Source organism: Leucoraja erinacea, chromosome 2, assembly GCF_028641065.1.
Source record: "Leucoraja erinacea ecotype New England chromosome 2, Leri_hhj_1, whole genome shotgun sequence".
In the NCBI taxonomy this organism is placed as follows: Eukaryota; Metazoa; Chordata; class Chondrichthyes; order Rajiformes; family Rajidae; genus Leucoraja; species Leucoraja erinaceus.
In genome coordinates this window covers 73426794-73452988 of record NC_073378.1, presented here as the reverse complement: position 1 = coordinate 73452988, position 26195 = coordinate 73426794, and the positions used below count along the sequence as shown (strand labels likewise).

At 41.0% G+C, this 26195-nt stretch overlaps 1 protein-coding gene across 3 annotated transcripts in view; it reads right to left on the bottom strand.

Moving 5' to 3' along the window:
• The window catches only part of relch (RAB11 binding and LisH domain, coiled-coil and HEAT repeat containing), a 138004-nt gene that overhangs the window by 77935 nt on the left and 33874 nt on the right, over window positions 1-26195 (bottom strand). For 2 of the 3 annotated variants that reach the window (XM_055658434.1, XM_055658443.1), the window contains exons 3-9: window positions 10312-10383; window positions 10151-10215; window positions 8573-8686; window positions 3755-3940; window positions 3119-3210; window positions 2285-2614; window positions 1243-1318 (exon numbers count right to left, since the gene is read on the bottom strand). In XM_055658434.1, coding sequence (XP_055514409.1) covers window positions 1243-1318; window positions 2285-2614; window positions 3119-3210; window positions 3755-3940; window positions 8573-8686; window positions 10151-10215; window positions 10312-10383 — 935 coding nt within the window. The remainder of the gene's footprint in view (window positions 1-1242; window positions 1319-2284; window positions 2615-3118; window positions 3211-3754; window positions 3941-8572; window positions 8687-10150; window positions 10216-10311; window positions 10384-26195) is intronic. The other variant, XM_055658459.1, reaches the window with a different exon arrangement.

Sequence of the window (26195 nt, the reverse complement as noted above, 5' to 3'; positions counted from 1 at the left end):
GATAGCCATGGGGAGCAAGTGAGATGAAAGTCAGTTGAAGAAAGTTGCTAAAAGGAAAGAGTAGCTAGTCCGACAACTTAATTTCCAAATTCCCCGTCATCTAATAGCTGTTGTTGGATCTTGGTCAGATCTCTACACCAGCTGCAATATCTGTGAAGGTTCAGCAGAGTGTGGAACAGGGAAGCTGCATGCAATGTGGGGTAAAAAAAATAAATAACTGCATGTATAAAGTAACTGCATTAGTTTGCATTCACATGTTGACTGACAGTACAACAGCAAATATAAAACAGAAGGACGATTCTGTTTAGGTTTTATAATAAACTAGACAAAGGGGGACCCATTGGGTCCCGTCCCCTCAACACGCGGTTACGGGGGGAAGGGGGTGGCCTGCAGTGTCACACCCACACACACTAACCACCCCCCCCCCCACACACACACACACTCACTAACCAATCCCCCCTCCACACACACAGTAACGACCTCCACACACTAACCACCCCCATTGATATTATATTAATATTATTCATTCACTCCTTTTGCCCCATCCCCCGCCCTATCCACTCATGCATAGCCCCCAACTCACAGGTGCGGCAAGAGAGAGAGAGGGGGGTAGAGAGAGGGACAGTGGAGGGTAGTGGGTGCGGGGCAGGCGTCAACCAAACGAACCAAGTGTTCAGCGGCTTCAATCCAGAGCCCGGGGGGGGGGGTCGTCACAGGGTTGGTTCGCTCGAGGGCAGACAGAGAGAGGGCTGCGGGTGGACGTGGAATCGAGGGAGGCCACGGGCGGTCGTGGACCCGAGGACCCCGAGCGCAGGGTTGACGGCCGGCTGAGTGGGGCTGGCTGCGAGCGGGCGAGGCCACGGCGAGCGTGGGCCGATAAAAGGACTGCGAGTCGAAGGGGGCGACGCCAATCGCAGCATGAGAAAAACAGTGCGAAGAAGGCTGCGCGTGGAAAACAGTGCGCACAGGCCGCACGAGCAGACCCATTGTGATGCCATCAGCTCATTTATTTTCTAAGTTATTTGAAATTTTTGAACATTTTCATCAATATGAAATAAAGCTCGAAAGTTGACAGGTAAGCCGATTTTTGACTCCAGGGGGTAAATCTCTAAATTTTCACGTTAGTGCGTCGTTTCTTTCAGTAGATATGATCACACAAACAAATAAATACACATACACACACACATCCACGATCAGAGTTTTATAGTAATAAGGATGTGCAAATTGTAATCAAGAGGTTACCTCCATTCCTAAACGACTGTCAGTGGCCATACGGCAAAAAGATAACAATGCTTGATGAAATGCGGGTGATAACGACCTATAAAGAGAACAAGTGCATACTATAAATTACAATAGTATTACAGGTGTATTATTCAACTTAGACCTTGCACACCGACAAATATTGGGTCTTCTGACAACTCTACCCTGAAATATAGCTATTGAAGAGCAATCAAAACCTAACAATGAATTTGGCAAGCAAGGTGGAAGATAAGGCAGTCTGTCGTGCAGCTGTACAGCATGGAAATAGGCCCTTGGGCCCATCTCGTCCATGTCAACAAATTAGGCTTGGCCCATTTGTGTGCATTGGGCCCCATAGCGATCCAAACTCTTTCTGTCCCTACATCTGCCCAAATGCATTTTAAAAGTCATAATTCTATCTACTTCTGTATTCCAGATATAGAAACATAGAAAAAAAAAATAGGTTCAGGATTAGGCCATTCGATCAGCCTTTCAATATGATGATGGCTGATCATCTAAAATCAGTACCCCGTTCCTGCCTTTTCCCCATACCCCTTTAGCCCCAAGAGCTAAATCTAACTCTCTCTTGAAAACATCCAGTGTATTGCCCATGTGGAAGAGAATTCCATTTAAGAATTCCATTTAATTCCAGAGAAATCCTTTATGGAATACCCCGTGAGTGAAAATGTTGCCCCAGTGGCCCTTTCCCCTTTTGTCTTAAAAATACGCCCTTTAGTTTTAGAATCCTTTATCCTGTGGAAAAGACTGAGCATTCGCTTTATGTATGCTCCTCATGATCTCGTACACCTCAATCAGCTCAATGGGCCAAACTCCTAACCTATTCAACCTCTCCCCATAATTCAAACCCGCAAGCCCAGGTAACATTCTAACTTAAAGACATCTTTCCGATAGCTAGGCGACCAGAAATGCACAAAGTTCTTCAAGTGTGGTCTCATCAAAAAATACATTGACATGTGCTACCTCCTGTTATTCAGTGAAAAAAGAAGAAAATTCTTGTTAGTGAAAATATACAACATTGACTAACCTGTTTGGCTTATCAAACTGTACAGGTCCATGAGAAAGGACAGTTGTTAATTCAGTTCCTTTTTTGTCATGTGAGATTAGTGTTGTCATTGTACTGGGATCAATAGAGCGAATATTATAATCTGTGTTCGTGTCCGTTGGGCAAGAAGTGCTGATCTCTTCTTTCTCTGGATTGCAGCTATCATTTTCAAAGCTTCGTACATCCAGATACTCCCCACTCTCCATTAGTCTAATCCGAGGCACTTGTTCTGATGTGGGTGGTGGAAGGGCTGAGCTTTCGGGTGCAGCAGCTACGGCAGCCAAATTTTGTTGCTTGAGCATTTGTATTTCACTGTTGGAGTTAAAAGAAGTTCAATTAAATCCACAATACTTTCTTTCCTTTCTATCTCAAATCATTTTTAACTTGAACATCCCCTTTGAAAACTATGGAATCATTGAACAAACAATATTTAAAAATCTAGTAATATTTCACAACAAATGCCAAAACAATAGTGAGAGGATTAACTGCACTATGCTTGTGACAGAAACATACACTTGAATCTTACAGATACAGTAGTTAAATTCAGCTGGATTCAACATGAAGATATATATGAAAATAATTACTCTTGACAAATTCAAAGAGTAACTGCCAAACGACTCAAATGTGCAGTATTTACCTAGCAACAAATTTTAATCAAATGAATTTGATGCATTAAATGTAGCTTTCTTGCAAATGGTATTGAACACTCCAACAGAGGCCAAAATCTAATTGTTGAAGTGTTTTTTAGCTGAGGTACACTTCAACTGAATTAGACAATGTAGGTTCCTTTTTTTTTTTTTTAACACTAGCACCTACTTCTTGAGCTGTCTGATTTGCGATGCAAGAAACAGTTTCTCATTGTTTAACGTGCTAAGTTGATCTTGGAGTTCTTGCACGATTTCTGCCTGCTGGAAATAAAATTACAATACATTAACATGCAGAATTAATTATCTTACACTTGGGAAAGAGCCCATGTTAGAAATTTCCTACTTTAAGAAATTACATTCATTCTGAGCATGGAAATGGGACATTGTCATAGCCCATGGAGATATCGTAGAAGTGAGAATAGTCCTTTCAAGGACAACTCAGCTAAATATAATGCTTTGAATGGAGTTGGAATTTCTGTATTCATTTATAATTCCGGAAAATAGTAATGAAAAAAAAAGTATATTTGTTACATGAAAGTCCATTGTACTTTAATTGTTTTAAGTCAAAGTTACTTTAAATGACAATAGCTAACAGTATTGAACACATCTTATGCCTTCATACATTTAGGTCGATATGGAAGAAAATATGAAAATCATCACTTTTTTTTAACTGGTCTAAAATAAGAATGCTTCTATTTTATTACATTTTATGAACCCCAATCATAATTATTTACTAGGAAAAAATTTTCTATTTGAATTTGGATTGATGAAGAGTATTGCTTTAACGCTTGCTTGCACTTCTTACCTTTTGCTGCAAAGCAACTGATTCTTTGCCATTCGGGAGCACTTCCAAGTCTATTGGCTCCACTCCAACTGCTACGTCTATCATTTCTTTCAAAGAAGTTGCATGGCTCCCATGTTCCCTGTACATTTGCAGCAAGTCTGGAGGTTTTGGAATGTTCAATCCAACATCATCCCACAATTCAAAATCCTGAAGGATTGAAAAAAAGTATTTAGAATCATTCAGTATACCCGTCAATAAAAAGAAAAGTAACAATATGTCCAATTCAGGTTATACATGAAGACCTTGCAACAAAATAGGGAAATCCTGGCATGTGGTCTCCTGATCCACGTGCTAGAGAAAAGAATTAAGTCATCTTGTTTTAACAATTTCAAAATGAAAACCAGAGAATGAATAATCTTTTGAATCTAATCAAACTAATTATAGTGTTCCAGGCATGACAGGGTCCAGATTTGAATGCAGTTCACTCAGCTCTTTATTTCATTTCATTACGAGTTAAATTTATGCACGTGTCATTCAAATTTCGCAAACTGTTAAAGTTTACAATGTTAATTTTAAAATAATCTGGTTGAGAATTCATCTTCCGAGTAACCTAGCAACTAAAGGCCTGTCCCACTGCGGGGACTTAATTTGCGAGTTTAGAAGAGTTTGTGCTTGACTCAAACTCGCAGCATGATCGACACATGGTCCTAGGAGGTCACTGTAACTCTCCTTCATGCTCGAGGGAAGTTCCCGCATACTCGCAGCCTCAGTTTGATCGAGGAAAATTTGAAGGGCGAAGACAGTTGCTGAAAAGTCGCGATGGTGGGACTGGCTCTCAGCCAAAATATTTCAAGGTCATTTTATGAAATGAATGTGTTCAAATCCAAAAAATTCAGGTTTTCTGAAGAATTATATAGTTCAAGTTCATGCTTTGAAACAACAATCGAAGAGCAGGATACTACAATACGACTTCCCCAATTGCTATCAGAAAGTACAAATTCCAGCTTAGAATTCTAATGCAAGAATAAGAAGTGATATTGAGATTTCTGTGCTCTACAAACAAAAACACGCATTAATAAGCCGTTATTTTTACTTTTCTTTTAAATTGTAATGCTGAAAGCCTGAAAATAATATTGTCACAAGCCCGCACACTCTCCCTCTCTCTCTCTCTCTCTCTCTCTCTCTCTCTCTGGTTAAATGTTCAACCTCAGTTTGTTTCTGTGCCACAAATGTTGAAGGTGGAAAGTTCTTGGTTTCTCTCCCTGCCTTTTATTTGCTCCATTGTTTATCCCATTCAAAAAAGAGTGAAAGAGGGTTGTACAGTTTGGCCTGCATGCCGGCTGCTGAATCATTACCATGCTGATTTAGTCATTTTGTGTGTAACTATACTAGGTAGCAGCTTCATTAAACTGGGAACTCTTCCTTCTCCGATGCAATTCTTGGCAATGTATATGCTTCGGTTAATTAACTCAATCAAGGGTGAATAGGCACCATGGTGTTACAGTTAGTACAGCTGTCTTATAGCTCCAGTGAGTGACGTATGTTTAATTCTGGAATAATCTGAATGTTATTCCCATTTTTGCATGGGTTTTCCTTGGGTGCTCTGGTATCCTCCCACATTCCAAAGGCACACTGGTTATTTAACTGGCCACTAAATTGTTCCTGGTATAGGAGAGCTGGGGATTAGGTGAGAAGAGGTGTTAATATGCATTAAAAATATATAATTACAGGGAAATAAGGGGTGTGCGTGTGTGTGGGGGAAAGTAGGGGGATTTGAATTGCTTTTATGACTGGCACAGACTGAATTCTTCCATGGCATAAGGAAATATTAACAAGTGCATGAACCACTTTACATCGTACTTGTGGAAGTGAGGTAGAAAATTACAGGTTACACAACTGTTCAAATGATTGGATCTGCAAGGTCTGTTTTTAAATCTATCTCATTTAGCACAGCTAGAATGTCACACATGGAGTCTCTGGATGGACTGTTGGAGCCTTCATTGAAAAAATATGATGTTAAATTCTCAAGGTTATCTACGCTGCAGTATCATGTTGAAACCAACCAAGAACATAAGTGAACACACTGCACTGCACTATATACGCGCCTCGCTAATCCCAGATACCAGGAAAGAGTCTTCCCCTGGTAGAATAAACTCGAACAATTAACAGTGACCCCTTATTTGTTTTTTGGGGTCCCTGGATTAGGAATAATGGTCCACCTCTCTCAAAACCAAAGGGATAGATTTGAGATTGGACACACTCCGCGTCACACTGATCGTAGCTACTAGACCTCCAGCAACAGCAGAAGATATAGGAGAAATGATAAAAAGGCTGAAGGACAAACAGTCAATTCATGTTTTAAAGTTGCCAATGGTAAAAGGAGATCCAGATTGACTTCTTTGATGACACAGAAGGAAAGGTCATATGGGTCAGAAAGGAATGGGTCACAATTTTCGAAAAGCCACAGCCGCCTACTGAGGATCCATCAAGGTTACCAATGGCTCTGGTCCAAGTACTCTCTGAACTATGGGCAAAGCATAAGAATCATGTGGGACAAGTGTAATCAGTCCTGAACATAAAGTGCCTTTAAAAAAGGGTGCTGCCTTGCTATGTTTAAAACAGTATTGATTGACCCCGGAGGCTGAATAAGGGATAGCTACAGTCATCATATATTTATTACAACAAGGAGTATTAGTGACCCGGTGGGCAGCGCGACTCTCGTCAGCAGCGGCCTCTGCAGTCTTTCCGCGTTTTATTATTTTTTGTCTATGTTTTTATGTAGTTTTTGTTATTTTTTGTTGGGGTGTGTGTGTGGGGGGGGAAACTTTTTAAATCTCTCCCTGCACGGGAGACCCGACCTTTTCTCGTCGGGTTTCCGTTATCGTTGGGGCTGCAACGAGGAGCGGCCTCCAACAGGAAGAGACTGGGGACTCTGGTGCCGACGACTCACCGTCGCCGTCGCGGGGCTGGCCGAGTCCGGAGCGGGTGGAGCGGTGGAGGAGCGCTGCTGCTGCTGCTGCTGCTGCTGCGGCCCAACCGGAGAGTCGGAGGCTTCAACGGCAGGTCTGTGGACGGCGGCACCGGGAGCCCGCGGGTCCCTGGAGGGAGACCGCTTTTTCAGGGCTCTCGCAACGGCGACTTCCCCCGCCCGAGTTGCGGGGTTGAAGAGCTCCTGGAGCGGGGCCTACATCACTGCCCCGCGCGGCTTGGAATGGCCGCGGGACTCTGCGAGTGCACGCCGGGGGCTCTAACACCAAGACCCGGTGTGCGACCTCGCACCACCCGGCATGGCTTTAATGGCCGCGGGACAATCGCCATCGCCAGCCGGGGGCTTTGACTTTGACTCTGACATCGGGGGGGGAGGGTGCAGTGGAGAGATAAGTGTTTTTGGCCTTCCATCACAGCAATGTGATGGATGTTTATGTAAATTATGTTGTGTCTTGGGTCTATTTGTTTGTAATGTATGGCTGCAGAAACGGCATTTCGTTTGGACCTCAAGGGGTCCAAATGACAATTAAATGTATCTTGTATCTTGTAGTGAAAACGCAAAGCCCGTGTAATACTCCTATTCTGCCAATCCCAAAAGTGGGAAGACGTAATGAATGGCGTTTTGTCCAAGACCCGAGAGCTATTAACAAAATAGTGATCCCTATTGCTCCTTTAGTACCTGACACCAATATTATTCTGTCATCTAAACTGGCGGAAGCTGTCACCTTTACAGTAATTGACCTATGTTCGACGTTTTCTCCATACCCTGCATAAAGACAGCCAGTCTGTTTGCTTTCACTGCTGCAGCATGGTGGCGCAGTGGTAGAGTTGCTGCCTTACAACGTTTGCAGCGCCGGAGACCTGGGTTTGATCCTGACTACGGGTGCTGGCTGTACGGAATTTGTACGTTCTCCCCGTGACCTGCGTGGGTTTCCCCCGAGATCTTCGGTTTCCTCTCACACTCCAAAGAAGTATGGGTTTGTAGGTAAATTGGCTTGGTAAATATAAATTGTCCCTAGTGTGTGTAGGATAGTGTCAATATCGGGGATCGCTGGTCGGTGCGGACCCTGTGGGCCGAAGGGCCTGTTTCCACACTGTATCCAAACTAACAAAATCCCACAATGTCCTTTGCTTCAAGTAGAATGCTTTCACATTCAGAGCCCTGTTCTTCATTTTAGATTTACTTCAAACACAACTTAAGTTCTGAGAATGCTACAGTACAATTTAGTATATTAGTAATTTCTCCATGTTATCCTATCCTTCAATGTGTCACAGGTGTTTCCTTTGTACAATTGGACCCCAACAGCTGTCCCCACAAAAAACATGGAAAATCAGAAATACCAACGGAACTTATATACTTGACATTTCTTTCGATAACACTTTTATCAATAATTTCCACCAGAAATTTCAAAGAACACATTCATATCATATAGTGCATGTTCATTGCCGGCAAATAATTTTTCATCCACAGCGATGCCAACACCTTGAATTGTGTCTCATCTCCTTAATCGAAAGTCCAGAGGTATTGTGAAGCTCTTATTTACACGCAAATAAGATTATTATCTAATGAAATTAAAGTTCCATACTCATTTTAAAGTCAAGGGACAGAGTGTAATTACCACCTGCTTCTTAATATTGCCCTCAGCTGATGCTTCATCTTCCTCAAACTAAAGCCGTGCTGGATTGATTCATTTTTATATTAGCATTTTTTAAATGTACTGATTATTCTATCAGCAGTACCATTAGGAATATTATTTAAGAAGTACATTTGCCAAAAGATGTATTTTACTTCGTAATTTAAAAAACAAATAGTCGATCTGCAGTCCTGGTAATAAGTATTCTAAATATTACCTGATCGTCATTTTCATCCGAAAAGGTTATTGAGGTGAGCTTGTAATTAATCTTCAATAAATATTCATTCACTAGGAAATTTAATGCTCTTTTCTCAAGAGGTTTAACAGCCTCCTACAAGAAAACAAACCAAATTCTCAGTTAGCAAAAAGTAAAAGGAACTACAACAAATATTCCTTGAATTTAAAATAAGGAGTCAAAGATGTCATTAAGTCTTGAGGCTCTAAGAAATGGAAAAATAAACCTTTTCTCTCTCATCATTGAAAAGCAGCTTTTGCCAATAATCTTCAAGCTGAACAATGATAATCTAACAGATCTCAACATCCTAATTATCATGTATATTTCAAAGTGAAAAAGTATAATAAAGTAACTGTATATCCTCCCTGGACAATTTTATTTAACATTCACAACTGAACATTATTACTGTTGAACAATGAACAAGGTGCAATACAAAACACTTTATAAAACAAGAGACATATTCTATTTAATCAAGAGTTTTGCATAATTATAATGCAAGATATGTTGATGAAAATATATACTTTTGCACTTACCCTGGCCTATTACACATTAAATGCAGCTACCATTTTTTCTTAATCTGAAGGTTTGACACACAAACTGCCAAGTCACAATGCAAAAATCTAGGTTGATCGTCCAGTGCAGCATTGAGCAATCGTTCCATTACCCAAGGTGCCATCTTTCAGATGATTTATCAAACAGGGACCCAGCCTGCATTAGAAACATAGAAAATACGTGCAGGAGTAGGCCATTCGGCCCTTCAAGCCTGCACCACCATTCAATATGATCATGGCTGATCATCCAACTCAGTATCCTGTTCCTGCCTTCTCTCCATACCCCCTGATCCCTTTAGCCACAAGGGCCACATCTAACTCCCTCTTAAATATAGCCAATGAACTGGCCTCAACTACCTTCTGCGGCAGAGAATTCCACAGATTCACCACTCTCTGTGTGAAAAAGGTTTTCCTCATCTCGGTCCTAAAAGATTTCCCCCTTATCCTTAAACTGCGACCCCTTGTTCTGGACTTCCCCAACATCGGGAACAATCTTCCTGCATCTAGCCTGTCTAACCCCTTAAGAATTTTGTAATGCAAATAAAATCCCTTAGCCTTATTGTCAAAAGCAAGATATTTTTCAATGTGCATCATATAAACTTTATCCCTTTATCAAGCAAACACAGATGATACATAGTCATAACTACAATGTGCTCGAGGGGGCTTGCTGTGCACCATTTTAGTGTGTTTTATCCCTATATATCAGTATCAAAATAGATAGCAGGACCATCTTTGGAAGCTAGCAAGCATGCTTAGTTAATTTTTCAAAGCATAGGCAAAGCATCTTCAAAATACCCTCCCTGATACTAATTTGTCGAAATTGTGGACTTATTTGCATTTCCTATTTCCCCCAAAGCACTTGTAACTAAAATAAAACACATTCTCCAATTATGTAAAGTTCAGTTAGTGAAGCAGATAATTTACTCGAGGTAATGGTTTCACTATTCCATGGAGAAAGGTGAACTTTAGCCATAATATTATTCATGTGCTTTATTCTCTCAAACCTTACCTGAATTTCAGGGCTGGATGCATAATTGTTCCGTTCCTGTAAAGGAACATCACTTTCTGTGAAAGCTGAAAAAGCAAAAATAAATTAACATTTCTTAAATGTTCCAGGTCTGTTCATGCATTAACAAAGCAGAAAAAAGAAGAAAGTATAATGTACACCACCTGCAGCTTGTGTCAGGTTGGCACGAAGGGACTGAATGGTCTCCTTGGCTTTCCGCAGTTCAAATTCCAGGACTGGATAGGAATTGTATTAAACACACAGAGGAATCCAATCAAGAAAAAGGGAAAATAAAAACAAGGATGGGTGTGAAAATAAAAGAAAAAACAGTTTTGAAAACAGAATGCATGCAATTTATGGAATATGTGAACATAAGCAAAGTATACTAGCTGGGTGAGATTTTTTCCATACTTTCACTTGTAATAATAGAATCTCAGTACAGGCTGCTGAAAATATTCTGAATGGCTCAAATAGTGAAGGATACTTACTCCCTGCAGCAGTTATTGATTATGTCATTTTATAATCATAAATCTTTCTTAAAAGTGATAAGATAAAGCTGTTGAAAATATAAAGTCATCACTTGCAATTGTACTTCAGGCTAAGAAGGATCCATTTTCATATATATATATATATATACTATATACTCCAAAATAAATAATGCAAACTAAAAAAAGTATTCAGCATTAAAAGCATTGAGAAAGCCTCTTCCTTTGTGGAACATGGGATCCTTTTTACACTTATTATCAGGTGCAGATGAAGAAATTTAGTGGCTCAGCTTGATGACAATGGCCCCATCCTCTCTTGCACAGAACATTTGCCACTGACCTAAAAACAGCAAGTCCATACTGCAGATCTCCCAAAAGGTACTTTCCAAACAATGTTGGCTCCAATCTTTGCCTATTTGTGGACATGAACTTTTTGGAATAAACTCCATCGTGGAGGAATGAGAACAAATCCCAGAAACAAAACCGCCAATTAAACTGCAAATTTAAAGCTATTAAAGGATAATTTCTGAATGTTTTACCTACATTTCAGGAATTCAAAAACACTCCAATGCTAGTAACAAAAACAGATAGAAACCAATAGAAACGCGCAGGACAGAAACAGACAGTCTTGGCCCACCTCGTTGATGCTCATCTTGATGCCTAATCCAATTAGAGTGCATTAGGCCCGTGGCCCTCTCCATTTTTATTATCCTAAGACTTGTTACAGATTTTCATGGTATCTGGCTCCCCCATCTCCTCTGGCAGCTCATTCCAGATATTCACAACCCTTTGTGTGAAAAATATATTCCTCTGACTTTCTTGAAATTTCTCCGCTCTCACCTTAAACCTGCACCCTGTAGTTCCAGGACCCTATCCTGGAAGAATGTCAGACCATCTATTCCTTTTTAATTTTTTTCAACCTCTATAAGATCTTCCCTAAGCCTACTATATTGCAGAATACATCTAGAATACATCCTGGTGAATTTCTTCTGCACACTCTCTAATGCAACCAAAATTGTGCACAATAGGGTGATTTCACGAAAGGTCACTGGGTCATAGGTCTTCATGCACGGAGCCGCAAAATCCAACTGGGGTACGTACGTCACTTCCGGTACATGTTATTGATGCTAGAAACGCGTACCTTCAAACCTGTTAAAAACTGCGAAAACGATTAGTTTTTGCGCTGTAAATAGCTGTGCAAGTCGGGGTGACCGTGAGACACAGCTATCCTACTTTAGAGTTCCAAAGATTAAGAAAAATGAAGGTAAAGAGAAGAGAGCTGAAGGGAAAATAACAGCGGAAGTTGTTGGCCGTGCAGATATAAAGATAGAAAATATCGGGAATTATCGTGTTTGCTCACTGCATTTCATCAAAAGTAAGGCATTATTGATGTTTTTTCTTTATTCATTTGTTATATAAAAAGTTTTAAAAGTGAAAAATCCATCGGTAAAATTGCAAAATCACCCATGGTTCTCAGGTGGGTTTTAACATGCAAAAAGAAAACGCTTCTGAAGCTAAATTTACCATTTAAATAATCGTAAACCATAAATGCATTTTGAAATAAATTTTACTCAGATGCAAGCTAAGGAATGGGATAATTGTCAGCTGTTAATTGGACATAATCAACTTCAGCAAATTGACAATATCTTTGAAAGGGAGTGGGTGTTTAAGCTGTCAGGACATTTTATTATTTGCCAAAATATATTTCTCAATGTTTCTTGTTTAAAGCCTGCACAATCACCCAAACTACTTATTTAACCCACTCCCTTTCAAAGATAGTGTAAATTTGCTGAAGTTGATTATGTCCAATTAACAGCTGACAATTATCCCATTCCTTAGCTTACATCTGAGTAAAATTTATTTCAAAACGCATTTATGGTTTACGATTATTTAAATGGTAAATTTAGCTTCAGAAGCGTTTCCTTTTTGCATGTTAAAACCCACCTGAGAACCATGGGCGATTTTGCAATTTTACTGATGGATTTTTCACTTTTAAAACTTTTTATATAACAAATGAATAAAGAAAAAACATCAATAATGCCTTACTTTTGATGAAATGCAGTGAGCAAACGCGATAATTCCCAATATTTTCTATCTTTATATCTGCACGGCCAACAACTTCCGCTGTTATTTTCCCTTCAGCTCTCTCTTCTCTTTACCTTCATTTTTCTTAATCTTTGGAACTCTAAAGTAGGATAGCTGTGTCTCACGGTCACCCCGACTTGCACAGCTATTTACAGCGTAAAAACTAACAGTTTTCGCGGTTTTTAACAGGTTTGAAAGTACGCGTTTCTAGCATCAATAACATGTACCGGAAGTGACGTACGTACCCCAGTTGAATTTTGCTGCTCCGTGCGTGAAGACCTATGACCCAGTGACCTTTCGTGAAATCACCCTATACTCTCAATTCTTTAACAAATATTTTGCACAATAATAACATGATATCCCAACTGTTGTATGTGATGCTTCTGTCAATGAAGACAGGGATACCAAAAGCCTTATTCACCTGAGTTGCCATTTTCAGGGAGCTATGAACTTGCACCTGAAGGTGTCTCTGTACATCAACCCTCCGAAGGTCCCTGCCATTCTTCTATAAATTAAGAAATAACAGAGAACACCCCCCTGTCCCAATCATGCAAGTAAACAATTAAAACAAATCTATAATACAGACACTTACCTTAATCCCTTTTGGCTGCTACCTTCAAACAAACAGCTAGCAAGCAGTAAAGCAGCTGGTACAAACATAGGCAGAAATAAACTGGCACTTATACAAAGAAATGTAACAGTTGCACATGGAACTGCAGCATTTTCTTGCAGAATCCTGTTTATTGTGTATGACATGATTTGTTGCATTGTAGTCTGGAAAATCAACACTTTACTTCACATTTTAAGCAATTAAAATCAGGAAAGTCTTGTGGAAAGGTCTTGTGGAAATCTTTCCAAGTTGCAAAACATCAAATTTCACAGCCATACATAAGCTGCATGATTCAACACTCTTGCATGATTCAACACTCTTGGTATCATTTTTTATTGTCACTGACATTAAACAACATTTGATTAGGTTTTAGTTACATGGGCTTGCTTCACTTTAGGAACCAAAGGCTGGAAAACAATTTTGTTTTTAGCCTCAATCCCAATTGATTTGTTTTGTTCTTTTCTCTTCTGCTGTTGCCCCTGGATCCAATTGTCGTTAGTCACCTACTGATCCTCCGCTAACTATAGTTTGATTCCTTGAATTATTCTTTGTGTTCAAGTTTTTAAGTAACCATTATTGTCTATTCCAAAGATCAGATAACCTTCGGTAAGATCACATGTTTGCTTAACACCATTTCCTCATGGATATAGTTGCAGCTGAGTACTTCAAGCTGATAAGCTATAACTAAGGTATACATTATTTGAGGAGCATTTCCATATTGCTATCAGATCAGATTACACCGGTGTCACATACACCAGGGTGCAACAAAATTCCTTGCTCATATGAGGTTCGCAGAGTTAAAAGTCTGCACTCAGTTCTGGCTTTATCAACGATATTCATGTAAAAGGCACCATGGCAATTATACCAATATGCGCTTTTAACTCTAGCTGAAAAAGCCGAGATTCATCTTACAGTTCAAAGCTCAATGAGAACAATTATTGAAAGAGTTATGGCTTAGTGGGCAATTTCCAGAACTTCTTTAAAATAGACTGTTTTATTAAAGTTTGCTCATAATTTTAAATTACTTAAAAACACACATATTGATCTCCCTCAGGTAGATTCAAAATCCGGAAAATGTCACCATTAGACAAATTTTGCGTTGGCCCAAATAAAATGAAGATTTTCATTGTACCAGCTTGAAATCTGTGGGGGTTGACGTAAAGATCACCTGAAATGTCGCCTATCAATGTTCTCCAGAGATGCTACCTGACCTGCTGAGCTACTCCAGCAGTGTGTGTCTTTTTCTGGCATATCAAATCCTTGTGTCTCTATTTGCACATATAAAGAGATGGGATAAAGTGAGTGATAAATAAAAAAAACACTACCTGAAGAACTCAACTGGAGGCAGAGATTGTTGACAATTCGGGTAAAGACATTGCATCAGGCATAGTTAGTACTATTGCTGCAATATTTCTGGAATCTACATGCCCCTTCTTAAAATGAATGCTTTGATGAACAATACTAATTTTATTTTAATGACTTTAATAGGGGCAGCTATTAAAGAGTCAAACAAAATATGGGGAAGATTTTCCACTTTGGGCACAATGTGCCATTTATCATAAACTGCACTTCCCTTTGAAATTATTCGATCACTTACAGAATTTTCATTTTGGTATACTCGCAGTACGAATCAGCCACAGATGTCTGATTGTATAGCATTTTAAAGTAATTAAAAATGATGCAAACTTTTGTTTCAATATATCTTTGTGAAAAGTATGCAGTAATTAATAGTGCATTACTAATTACCTAAAAACAATTACTGTATTTGCACAAGGAATGCGTAAAGGTCGCACAGCCCACTTCATTCAGAACATAATCAAGCAACTGTATGAATACCAGATAATACATAACCTAGATTCTCTAAAGAGAAACAGCTACATTGTTACATCAGACATGCTGAAGGGCCTGTTTTTATGCTGTATCTCAAAATGAAACTCATCTCCAATTGATGATATAGGGTGATTTCACCAAATGAGCGTGTTAATAATGCCTTACTTTTGATGAAATTCAGCGAGCAAACGCGATAATTCCCGATATTTTGGATCTTTAAATCTCCACGGCAAATGTCTGCTGTTCACTTCCGCTGTTTTCTACCTTCAGTTCCCTCTTGTAATTACCTTACTTTCTATCTTTTTTTTTGCCTGAAAATTTAGGTTGCTGTGCTTCACGGTCACCCCGACTAGCACAGAAATTTTCAGCTCATAAAACGGCCGTTTTCCATGTTTTTAATGGGTGGGAAAGTGCGTGTTTCCCCATTCACTAACATGTACCGAACTGACATATGTCCTCCAGTTAAAATTTTCGGTCACGTGAGGGGGGGATCTACGCTCATTTGACATTTGGTGAAATCACCCTATACTGCTTTCAAATACCACTTTTCAAAGATATTATCAAAATGAAAACTGTTGCTCAAAGAAAATAGTATGGAAAAAATTCACAGCAAAGTAAATGATCAAGTCTCAGCTTGGATTAACGACAAAATAAAGTGCCCAACTATGTTTTAAATTTACAGACATAGATGTATCTGATAATATTATGCATGAACAGACTTGAGTCAACACAGAAATACAAAGCATGGACTAAATTATAATGCATTGTTGATCTGCAGATGCTGTAATATTATGAACACAAATGTGTAAACATTTGGATGGCCAAGCCAACCTTCTTGCAAAATGGTTGATTGTCATTTCAATCTGCCATTTTATATTTAATCATTTGGTTCAGATCCTCTCACTTAATCACGTTTACCAAAGGCAGGATTATAAACAAATCTTTATTATGGAATTTTCTGTAATAGTTTTCAATTGGAAATTATACCCAATTAGAATAAAAGTCAGAAACAAAGAACTGCAGATGTTGGTTTATACCAAAGATAATCTTCAGCACTCTGTGTCTATCGTTACAATAAAAATTATCAGGCAAAACTTTCTGTTGCCTTGACATCACAAGCCACCTGCCCATGGACTTTTTTTTTCAGCATGCTTCCTGGTGTAGTGTTTCACCGAGAGCTCAGTTCAAGGCACATGGGTGTGGCATCATGCAGCATCAGAGCAGTCTCAGTGCAAGTATCCAGCCGAGCCCACAGAATGGTTTTGACATCCTCAAACAACCTGCCCTCAGTCAAAGTTGTGAATATAATGCAATGCTTGTGAAATCGGACATTTAGACATTCAAGAAAAATCAAGTATTGGCAACACAAAATACTGTATATTTTGTAACCTGTAGAATACCCATACCACACTTTGCATAAAGTAAAGCATTGAGAGCGAGGAGATTTAACATAGAGAAAAATAACCTATCCTTTTGATCAGGCAAGTAAGCTCCCTGCTCACAACGACAACGATCGGCACCAAGAGCGAGCGAACGCGTGGACAGACGGACGAAAACAAAGATCATAGAGTGGAATAGGTGACATTTCGGATCGAGACCCTTCTTCAGACTGAGTCAGGGGAAAGAGGAACAAGAGATATAGACGGTACTAAGGACAAATTAATGGATGTTATGCCTATATTTCCCTGTAAAAATGTTCCCATTAGCGCCTCATTTCTTCGAGTAAACACACACACACACCCATGTCCGGCTGAGACCAGGAGCAGGGCGAAGAATGACATCAAATGGCAGATGGCAGCTATCGAAAAAGTAGACCTGAAATATCACCTATTCCTTTTCTCCAGAGATGCGGCCTGATCCGCTGAAACACACAAACTGTTCCCCCGCAACACTGATTACAGTGCGAGAGGCATAACTAAAGTCGGGTGGGGTTTACTGAAATGGCGGAAGTTACGCTCCGTTGCGTACTACATGTCAGTCCATTGGATTTTGCAGGAGTGGTCTACCTCAGGAGTGGTCTGCACTCAGCTGGCTCCGTTCCTACCTTTCCAACAGATCCCACTTCATCTCTCTCCACAACCACACCTCTGCTACAGCCACAGTCACTCAAGGCGTTATCCAAGGCTCTGTATTCGGCCCCCTCCTCTTCATCATCTATATCCTCCCCCTTGGTCAGATACTCCACCACTTCAACCTGGACTTTCACTGTTACGCCGATGACACCCAGATCTACCTCGGCACCAAATCCCCCCCCCCCCCCATAATCAACTGTTTGTCAGCTATAAAAACCTGGATGCAACATAACTTCCTCAAACTCAACAGCGATAAGACAGAATTCCTCGTCATAGGCTCCAAAGCCACACTCGGCAAAATCAATAACCCCACTCTCCCCATCTCCCCAGGCCCGCAACCTTGGCGTGATCTTTGATTCCACCCTCTCCCTTGAGCCTCACATTCGCCATGTCATTAAAACCTCCTTCTTTCATCTCCACAACATCGCCAAACTCAGACCCTCTCTCACACCTCCCGCTGCTGAGAGACTCATCCATGCCTTCATCTCCTCCCGACTGGACTATTGCAACTCACTTCTCCTTGGCATCAGCTCCACCTACATCAACCGACTCCAACTGGCCCAAAACACAGCCGCCCGACTCAAAACCCACACCAAATCCTGGCATCACATCACTCCAGTCCTCAAACAACTTCACTGACTTCCCATCTCTCACCGGATCACCTACAAAATCCTTATCCTCACCTACAAAGCCCTCCACCATCTAGCCCCCCCATATCTCACTGACCTCCTCTCCCCCTACCAACCCTCACGGTCCCTCAGATCCACATCAGCCGGTCTCCTCTCCATCCACAAGTCCAACCTCCGCAGTTTTGGGGACAGAGCCTTCTCCAGGGCAGCTCCCATGCTCTGGAACTCCCTCCCCCAACTGATCCGCAATTCCGTGTCCCTCACCATCTTCCAGTCCCGCCTCAAGACCCATCTCTTCACATCTGCATATCCTTAGCCCCACGTCCCCCTCCCTTTTCATCTGGGCATTAATTGCCTCATATTGTGTTTTGAATTGAATTCTGTCTTTACTTTGTGTACTAGTCATGTCTCTACTATTTATTTAATTCCCCTTACATGTTTTTCCTCTGCCTGCTAAATTTTTGTAAGGTGTCCTTGAGACTCTTGAAAGGCGCCCATAAATAAAATTTATTATTATTATTATTACCTCTAGTATCTTTGGTTTTAGTTCGGAGGACGATGGCCGAGAGTTTAGCTTTTGACCATGAACATTTTCTAACGTTTCTAAGCGATAAGCTGAAGTTTGACGAAGTTTAAAAAAGTTTAAAAGAAGGTTGGATGAATATCTTACAGTTTTTCTTGCATAATAAAGAAACTATTAATCAAAAGATGTGTTATGAAGATTTATCTTTCAAGAAGCTTTGAACCTGAAGGACGTGGAGAGCTTAGATGCGTATAGAAACAACATTCTCCTAATACCTGTTTTCTCCAGAGTGGCTGGAGAGATAACGGAGCGATCTCTTGAACAATATAATAATCTGTCACTACATTGAGTCAAAAGCTACCTCTGACAGGAGGTGAGAGCTACATCCCAAAGAAGAGGGCCAGAAGACTTGGCTAGGATTTCGGGAGAGGTTCAGCCAGAAGACCGGTTCCAGAAGAGGAACTGAAGACAATAGATCTCAGCCAGAGATTGGCTTAGAGGTTTATCGACAGCGACATGACTTATTTGAAGACGGAATCCTGAGTAGAAGCGACTAGTTTACTACTGAAGCTGGAAAGCTTTAATTTGTACGGCTTCTGTGTAGGGGATTTGAAAGCTAGTTTTGCTAGCTTGGAAGATAGCCAACAAGCTTGTTTTTCACTTTGTCTGGAGAAATCCAGATTTCCGACCTGGAGTTGTTTTGAAGTCAAGATAAGACACATTCCTTTTGAACTAACGTCATTATTAACTTCGAAGATATTGTTGATGTTGTCTGAAAATCCAATTTGTTATATTTTCTTATCTAATGTTTTGGAATATTCTGCTCCGATGTTTCTCAACAAGACTAAAGCAAATTGAAGTAGTCCTTGTTCGTTCAATTTAAAGACTTGGCAATCTGCCAAGACCTGTTTAATCCATGCAGCAAGAAGGAACAGGTGAGTCAGAAGAACCAAAAGGTGGCAGAGCCAGGCAAAAGTATCTTGAAGTATCACAGAGAGTGGTGAATCTCTGGAACTCTCTGCCACAGAGGGTAGTTGAGGCCAGTTCATTGGCTATATTTAAGAGGGAGTTAGATGTGGCCCTTGTGGTGAAGGGGATCAGGGGGTATGGAGAGAAGGCAAGTACGGGATACTGAGTTGGATGATCAGCCATGATCATATTGAATGGCGGTGCAGGCTCGAAGGGCCGAATGGCCTACTCCTGCACCTAATTTCTATGTTTCTATGTTTCTATGAAGATGCAGATAAAACCCAAGCTGCCTACCTGAAAGAAACCCAGAAGGAGAGAAACAAATTATGGAAACAGGTTACCAAATCAATTGAAAAACAGAAGAAACAAATGGAATAGAATAAGAATGCGATCAAAGTAGAATCTAATCTGAGCCAACTATTTAACCTCTGCCATGAGGTTGGAGAGAAACAAAATGTGCTGCTGTGTTCACAGCCACCTCTGGTAAAACGCGAAAGATGCACCCAGTGGTGGGAAGCAAGGGTGAAGTTATTCAATTAATTCATGGAGGAGGTGGAGGAGTTATCTGAAATTATACCACAATTTACGCACTCAACAGCTGGAGGTGCGATGCAACAAGTTGCTGGAATGGAAGATGAGGTTACACCACGATAGTATCTCGAAGTATCTACATGAAGATCAGGACATAAATCTGGTTCTCTAGCCAGTTCGGCATCAAGGGCTTCTGATCGAATGGGAGTTGAAACTGATCAAGCTGCTCTTTCAATAGAAGCTGATGCCTTGAAGAAAAAACATGAGATTGAGCAACAACAAGAAGAGATGAGGTGACAAGAAGAAGATTTGAGGCGACGAAAAGAACAGCTAGATGGCGGTGGTCAAATCAAAGAAGGAGATATTGGAAAGTGTGGGTTCAAGATGCAGCACTAGAGCATCGAAGACAATGAACTCTGGACTGAGAGGTACCACCGGATTTCACGGCTTTGAACACCCATTGGAACACTGGAAGATGGGTAAAACTTCATCTCAGCAAATGGGTGCTAGACCGAAACAAACTACTTATGGGGCGTCTGTAGATGCTTGGGACAAAGCAATAGCGGAGTACGCCATTACAGGAATACAGGCTCGAGCAAGCAAGTATGAGCCACAGAGGCCTGTATATCATCAGTAGGTTATCAGGATGGATTATTTGCATTGGCGAATAGGCAAGCTGAATTCAACCAGATCATAGCTCGACAAAATCCCTCTTTCACTCTACCACCAGTAGAAATTCCTGCATATGATGGAGATCCTTTGCAGTATGAACCTTTCATAAGGGTATTAGACTAAGTATTAGAAACGAAAATTACAGAAGAAAAAGAGCGCTCACGATTTCTGGTGCATTACACAAGCGGAAGCGTTAAGGTACTTGTAGAAAATTGTCACAATGAGCCTAACAGCCAAGGCTATAAAGAGGCAAGAAGGTTACTTAAAGAACGTTTTGGTAATGAACAAAGGATTGCTAACGTATACATGGAGAAGGCCCATACATGGAAAGATATCAAGCCAGAATTTCTTTTTCACTTCGAACAAAGATTTGATAACTGGGATTGTATTCTCTGCAGCAATGGAGGTGAAGACTTAGTTGAAGAACTGCAGATGCTAGTTTAAACTGAAGATAGACACAAAAAGCTGGAATAACTCAACGAGACAGGCAGCATCTCTGGAGAGAAAGAATGGGTGATGTTTTGGGTCGAGACCTTCAGACTGAAACATAGAAAATAGGTGCAGGAGTAGGCCATTCGGCCCTTCGAGCCTGCACCACCATTCAATATGATCATGGCTGATCACCCAACTCGGTATCCTGTACTTGCCTTCTCTCCATACCTCCCTGATCCCTTTAGCCACAAGGGCCACATCTAACTCCCTCTTAAATATAGACAATGAACTGGCCTCGACTACCCTCTGTGGCAGAGTTCCAGAGATTCACCACTCTGTGTGAAAAATGTTTTTCTCATCTCAGTCCTAAAGGATTTCCCCTTTATCCTTAAACTGTGACCCCTTGTCCTGGACTTCCCCAACATCGGGAACAATCTTCCTGCATCTCGCCTGTCCAACCCCTTAAGAATTTTGTAAGTTGGTATAAGATCCCCCCCTCAATCTTCTAAATTCTAGCGAGTACAAGCCGAGTCTATCCAGTCTTTCTTCATAAGAAAATCCTGACATCCCAGGAATCAGTCTGGTGAACCTTCTCTGTACTCCCTCTATGGCAAGAATGTATTTCCTCAGATTTGGAGACCAAAACTGTACGCATAACTCCAGGTGTGGTCTCACCAAGACCCTGTACAACTGCAGTAGAACCTCTCTGCTTCTATACTCAAATCCTTTTGTTATGAATACTAACATACCATTTGCGGTTGCTATGAATGCTAACTGTTAAAACCAGCCATATAGATGTAAAACACAATGACTGGAGATGTGTGTTATCCAACTAAGGGCAGAAATCAGAATCATGTGTTCATCTTTATTGACATGACACCATAATAAATATTACAGAAAAGTATGACCACATGGGTTTTCTCCAGATATTCTAGTTTCTCCCACATCTGAAAGAAGTGAAGGTTTGCAGGTTAATTGGATTCTGTAAATTGTCTCTGGCTTGTAGGATAGACTTGGTGTATGGTAGATTGCTGGTTGGTGTGGACTTGGTAGGCCGAAGGGCCTGTTTCCATATATATGTTTTAGATTCAATTTTAATTGTCATTGTCAGTCTACAGTACAGAGACAACGAAATGCATTTAGCATCTCCCTTGAAGAGCGACATAGCAAACGATTTGAATAAATAATAATAAGTGTCCGGGGAGGGGGGGGGGGGTGGTTATTGGCAGTCACCGAGGTACGTTGTTGAGTAGAGTGACAGCCGCCGGAAAGAAGCTGTTCCTCGACCTGCTGGTTCGGCAACGGAGAGACCTGTAGCGCCTCCCGGATGGTAGGAGGGTAAACAGTCCATGGTTGGGGTGAGAGCAGTCCTTGGCGATGCTGAGTGCCCTCCGCAGACAGCACTTGCTTTGGACAGACTCAATGGAGGGGAGCGAGGAACCGGTGATGCGTTGGGCAATTTTCACCACCCTCTGCAATGCCTTCTGGTCGGAGACAGAGCAGTTGCCATACCATACTGTGATGCAGTTGGTAAGGATGCTCTCGATGGTGCAGCGGTAGAAGTTCACCAGGATCTGAGGAGACAGATGGACCTTCTTCAGTCTCCTCAGGAAGAAGAGACGCTGATGAGCCTTCTTGATCAGAGTAGAGGTATTGTGGGTCCAAGAGAGGTCATCGGCGATGTTGACTCCCAGGAACCTGAAGCTAGAAACACGTTCCACCTCCGTTCCGTTAATGTGGATGGGGGTGTGCGTGCCGCCTCTGGACTTCCTGAAGTCTACAATGAGCTCCTTGGTCTTCTTGGAGTTAAGGGCCAGGTTGTTGTCAGTGCACCATGCTGCTAAGTGCTGGACCTCCTCCCTGTAGGCTAGCTCATCGTTGTTGCTGATGAGGCATATACATATATATCTTAATGTAATTGAACCACATATTTAGTTGAATATGTGGCATTATTTTTTTCTTGTTTCTATAATCAAAGGTTGATTAATTTATTTGTGCAGAACAGTGATGGACTCCTCTTGCTGTGTGTGTGTGTGTGTGTGTGTGTGTGTGTGTGTGTGTGTGTGTGTGTGTGTGTGTGTGTGTGTGTATAAAATATAATATTTCCATACATGAACATACTAAGGTCATTCATGTGCTGTAACTGTTGATCAGAGCCTGGCTCTACTGTGGAATGTAATTTAGCCTAACCTTATTCATACCTAATCCAATTTAAATGTTGCATTCTGTTTGTATGTTAAAAGACTCACCACAGTATACAGTATTCACAATTTCAAGCTGAAAAATGCAAAAGCTCCCTACACTAGGAGGGGGACACACCCTCCTTCCACACCCTCCCCCCCTCGGTCGCTGCGCTCCCTTGCAATTTCTCACTCTCAACGCTCACCCAATGTTGGCAGCCCTGGTACAACTGACATGAGGCCCACTGGCCTATAATTTCTCATTTCTCGTTTGAGTAATTGAGTTTTGATTATCTCTACAAGCCTCATAAACAAAGGAATAACATTGACTACTCTCCACCCCCCTGGGTCCTTACATGTGACTAGAGAGGATAGAGATCTTCATCAAGGCCCCAGTAATCTTCTCACTTGCCTCTCACAATAACCTGGGATAAAACCCATCAGGCCCTGGGGATTTATCCATCTTAATGTTTTTCAAGAGACCCACCACTACCTCCTTCTTGATCTCAAACTGCCCTAGTATGTTAATAGACTGATCTCACTATCCTCCAAGTTCTTCTCCCATTGTCAGCAATGGAGCCATACATTCAGAAATAACATTCCTGTGGGTTGGACAGCCTAGAATTCAGGGGCAAAGTTAAAAAATAGTGAATCTAGGAAACAATTCTACACAGTGATGGAAGTTCAGAACACTTCTACAAAAGAGTGATTAGAGATCGATTGCTCATTTTAAATTTGGTAAACATTTTTTCAAACTTTTCAGCTATAAACCCAACGAATAACTAAAAACTGACCTGAACATTGATATATGATTTTCTAGAAATTAGAAAAGTAAGCAAGTATGTAATATGTTTAACCCAAGAACCTTACAGACTAGAGAAACATGATGGGAAAGAGGCCAACATAATAGAGATAACTTAAAAGTCATGTTAGGAGAGGCATTTTATGGAGTAGGGACGTGTTCCGATTGCAAGGCATAGCTAGCTGGAGCAAAGGTAAACATAGGACCCTTGTACACCGGGTCGAGGGCAATAAAATTGATATAAAATCCTAATTACTTTACAACCCCGATAGAGAGGAAATAGAATAACGGCTTTCTAATCACAAGAAAAGTCCCAGTTGACAAAGGACAATTATTGTCACATACACTAATTGGTGCAGTGAAATTTGAGTTACCATGCAGCACACAAATAAGATAAACATAACACTTTAGTATTTAACATAAAACATAAAAAACATCCCTCCACAACAGAATGAACGTTTCCCACTGTAAGGCACCAAAGTTCAGTCCTCTTCCTCTGTTCACCCTTGGTCGGGGCCTATTGATGCCTCCGCAGTCGCCGCAACGGCGGCCCGATGTTTGTTTCAGGCCCTTGAACGGAAGAACAATCTCAGCGACCCAGAGCCTCCGAATCGGCCGCTTCCTACAACGGAGACTGCGGCTTCCGAAGTCCACAGGCCGAGCTGGGCGGGGAATAGGCTGAAGGCTACTCTAGCAAAAATAAGACGTGGCCTGCAGTGCCACGGAGCAGCGGAACAGCACTGGAGGACATCAACAACATTGCTAGGCCAGGCCGATCCCTGCAGCAGTGCGGCTGCCAGGACAACAGGCCTTGCAGGCCAAGGTAAGACTACTTTTAAGAACTTGAAAAGCACAAGATGGCACTGAAATGTGGCCCCACAGAGCATTCTCCTATTCTTATACTACAATTGCTGTATTTTTGTGCTTGGGTATGATTGTGCTCATGTAAAGTCTGATTTTATTAAATTGTATTCAAACGAAGAATTCCACTGTTTATAGGTGCATGTGACAATGTAATACCATTGACCTATTGTACTTGAGTTTACATGATTTCTTGAGTGTACATGAATCTATTATGTATAATATTACCTGATTTGATTGGATAGCATGTAAAACAAAGCTTTTCACTGAACATCAGTAGACATGACAATAATAAACCTAAAATAACTTGTTGCCACTGCCTCTAATGAGAGTTTCCGCCAATTTCCCTCCTCCTGATGCCAGATTAAATTATCTATAGTTGGCAATTTTCTCTCTCTGGTTTCTTTCCTAAATTCATGATAAACAAAATAATAACTTCTAGCCTATGGGAATGATGTTAGAATTTTGAAAAGAAAATCAACCACAAGTCCTTGTACCATCTCCAGAGCCCTACATCATTTACAGGTAGCTCTATACATGTTCACCCACAAAGATGAACACAAAATACATTTAATTTTTCTGTCATATCTGTATTCTATATAATTTGATATCAGTCTGTAATATTTTTCTTTTTTGCATGCCTTTAAAAACAAACAGCTTCCTTGAATATTTGTAGCAGTTTCATCGTCACTTTTTGATTTGCAGCTCAGGTGGGACTGCGGGAAGATGTAATGCAAATTTGAGTTGCATAAAAGCTAATTTGAATCCAAGCCATACGGCACAAAAATATGCCTTTTGCCCCACCATAACGATAATATCCATTACATCTACCTACATTAATCCCATTTATCTGCACACTGCTCTCAGCATGGCTGCTGTGGAGAGGAGACAGTTGCCCATCTCTCCGCAGTGTGGGGATTTACTAAGCAGGTCTGGAGAATGACGCAAGAGTCCTAGTCGCAGTTAATCCTAAACAGCTCATAATAGAGGACTCACTGATTTATGGTAGATAAAAATGCTGGAGAAACTCAGCGGGTGAGGCAGCATCTATTGAGTGAAGGAATAGGTGACGTTTCAGGTCGAGACCCTTCTTCAGACTCAGATTTACGGGCTGTTCCCAGTGATACAATCGAAGATGGACATCAAGTTCTGCTGGAAGATCATGAGTGAAAGAAACCCTTTGGTCTACCCAAAACTTATTGGCCTATCAACACAGTGAGATATCCGTCAGGGAATGTTGCCAACTAGCCCATTCGAGTTTGCAGGAGTACATTGCTGAAGAACTCACTGAAGCTTGGTGCAACCAACCCCAAGGACTACACTACAGGATACGCAGAGAATGTCTGGAGTTTTTGCACAGTTTTTAC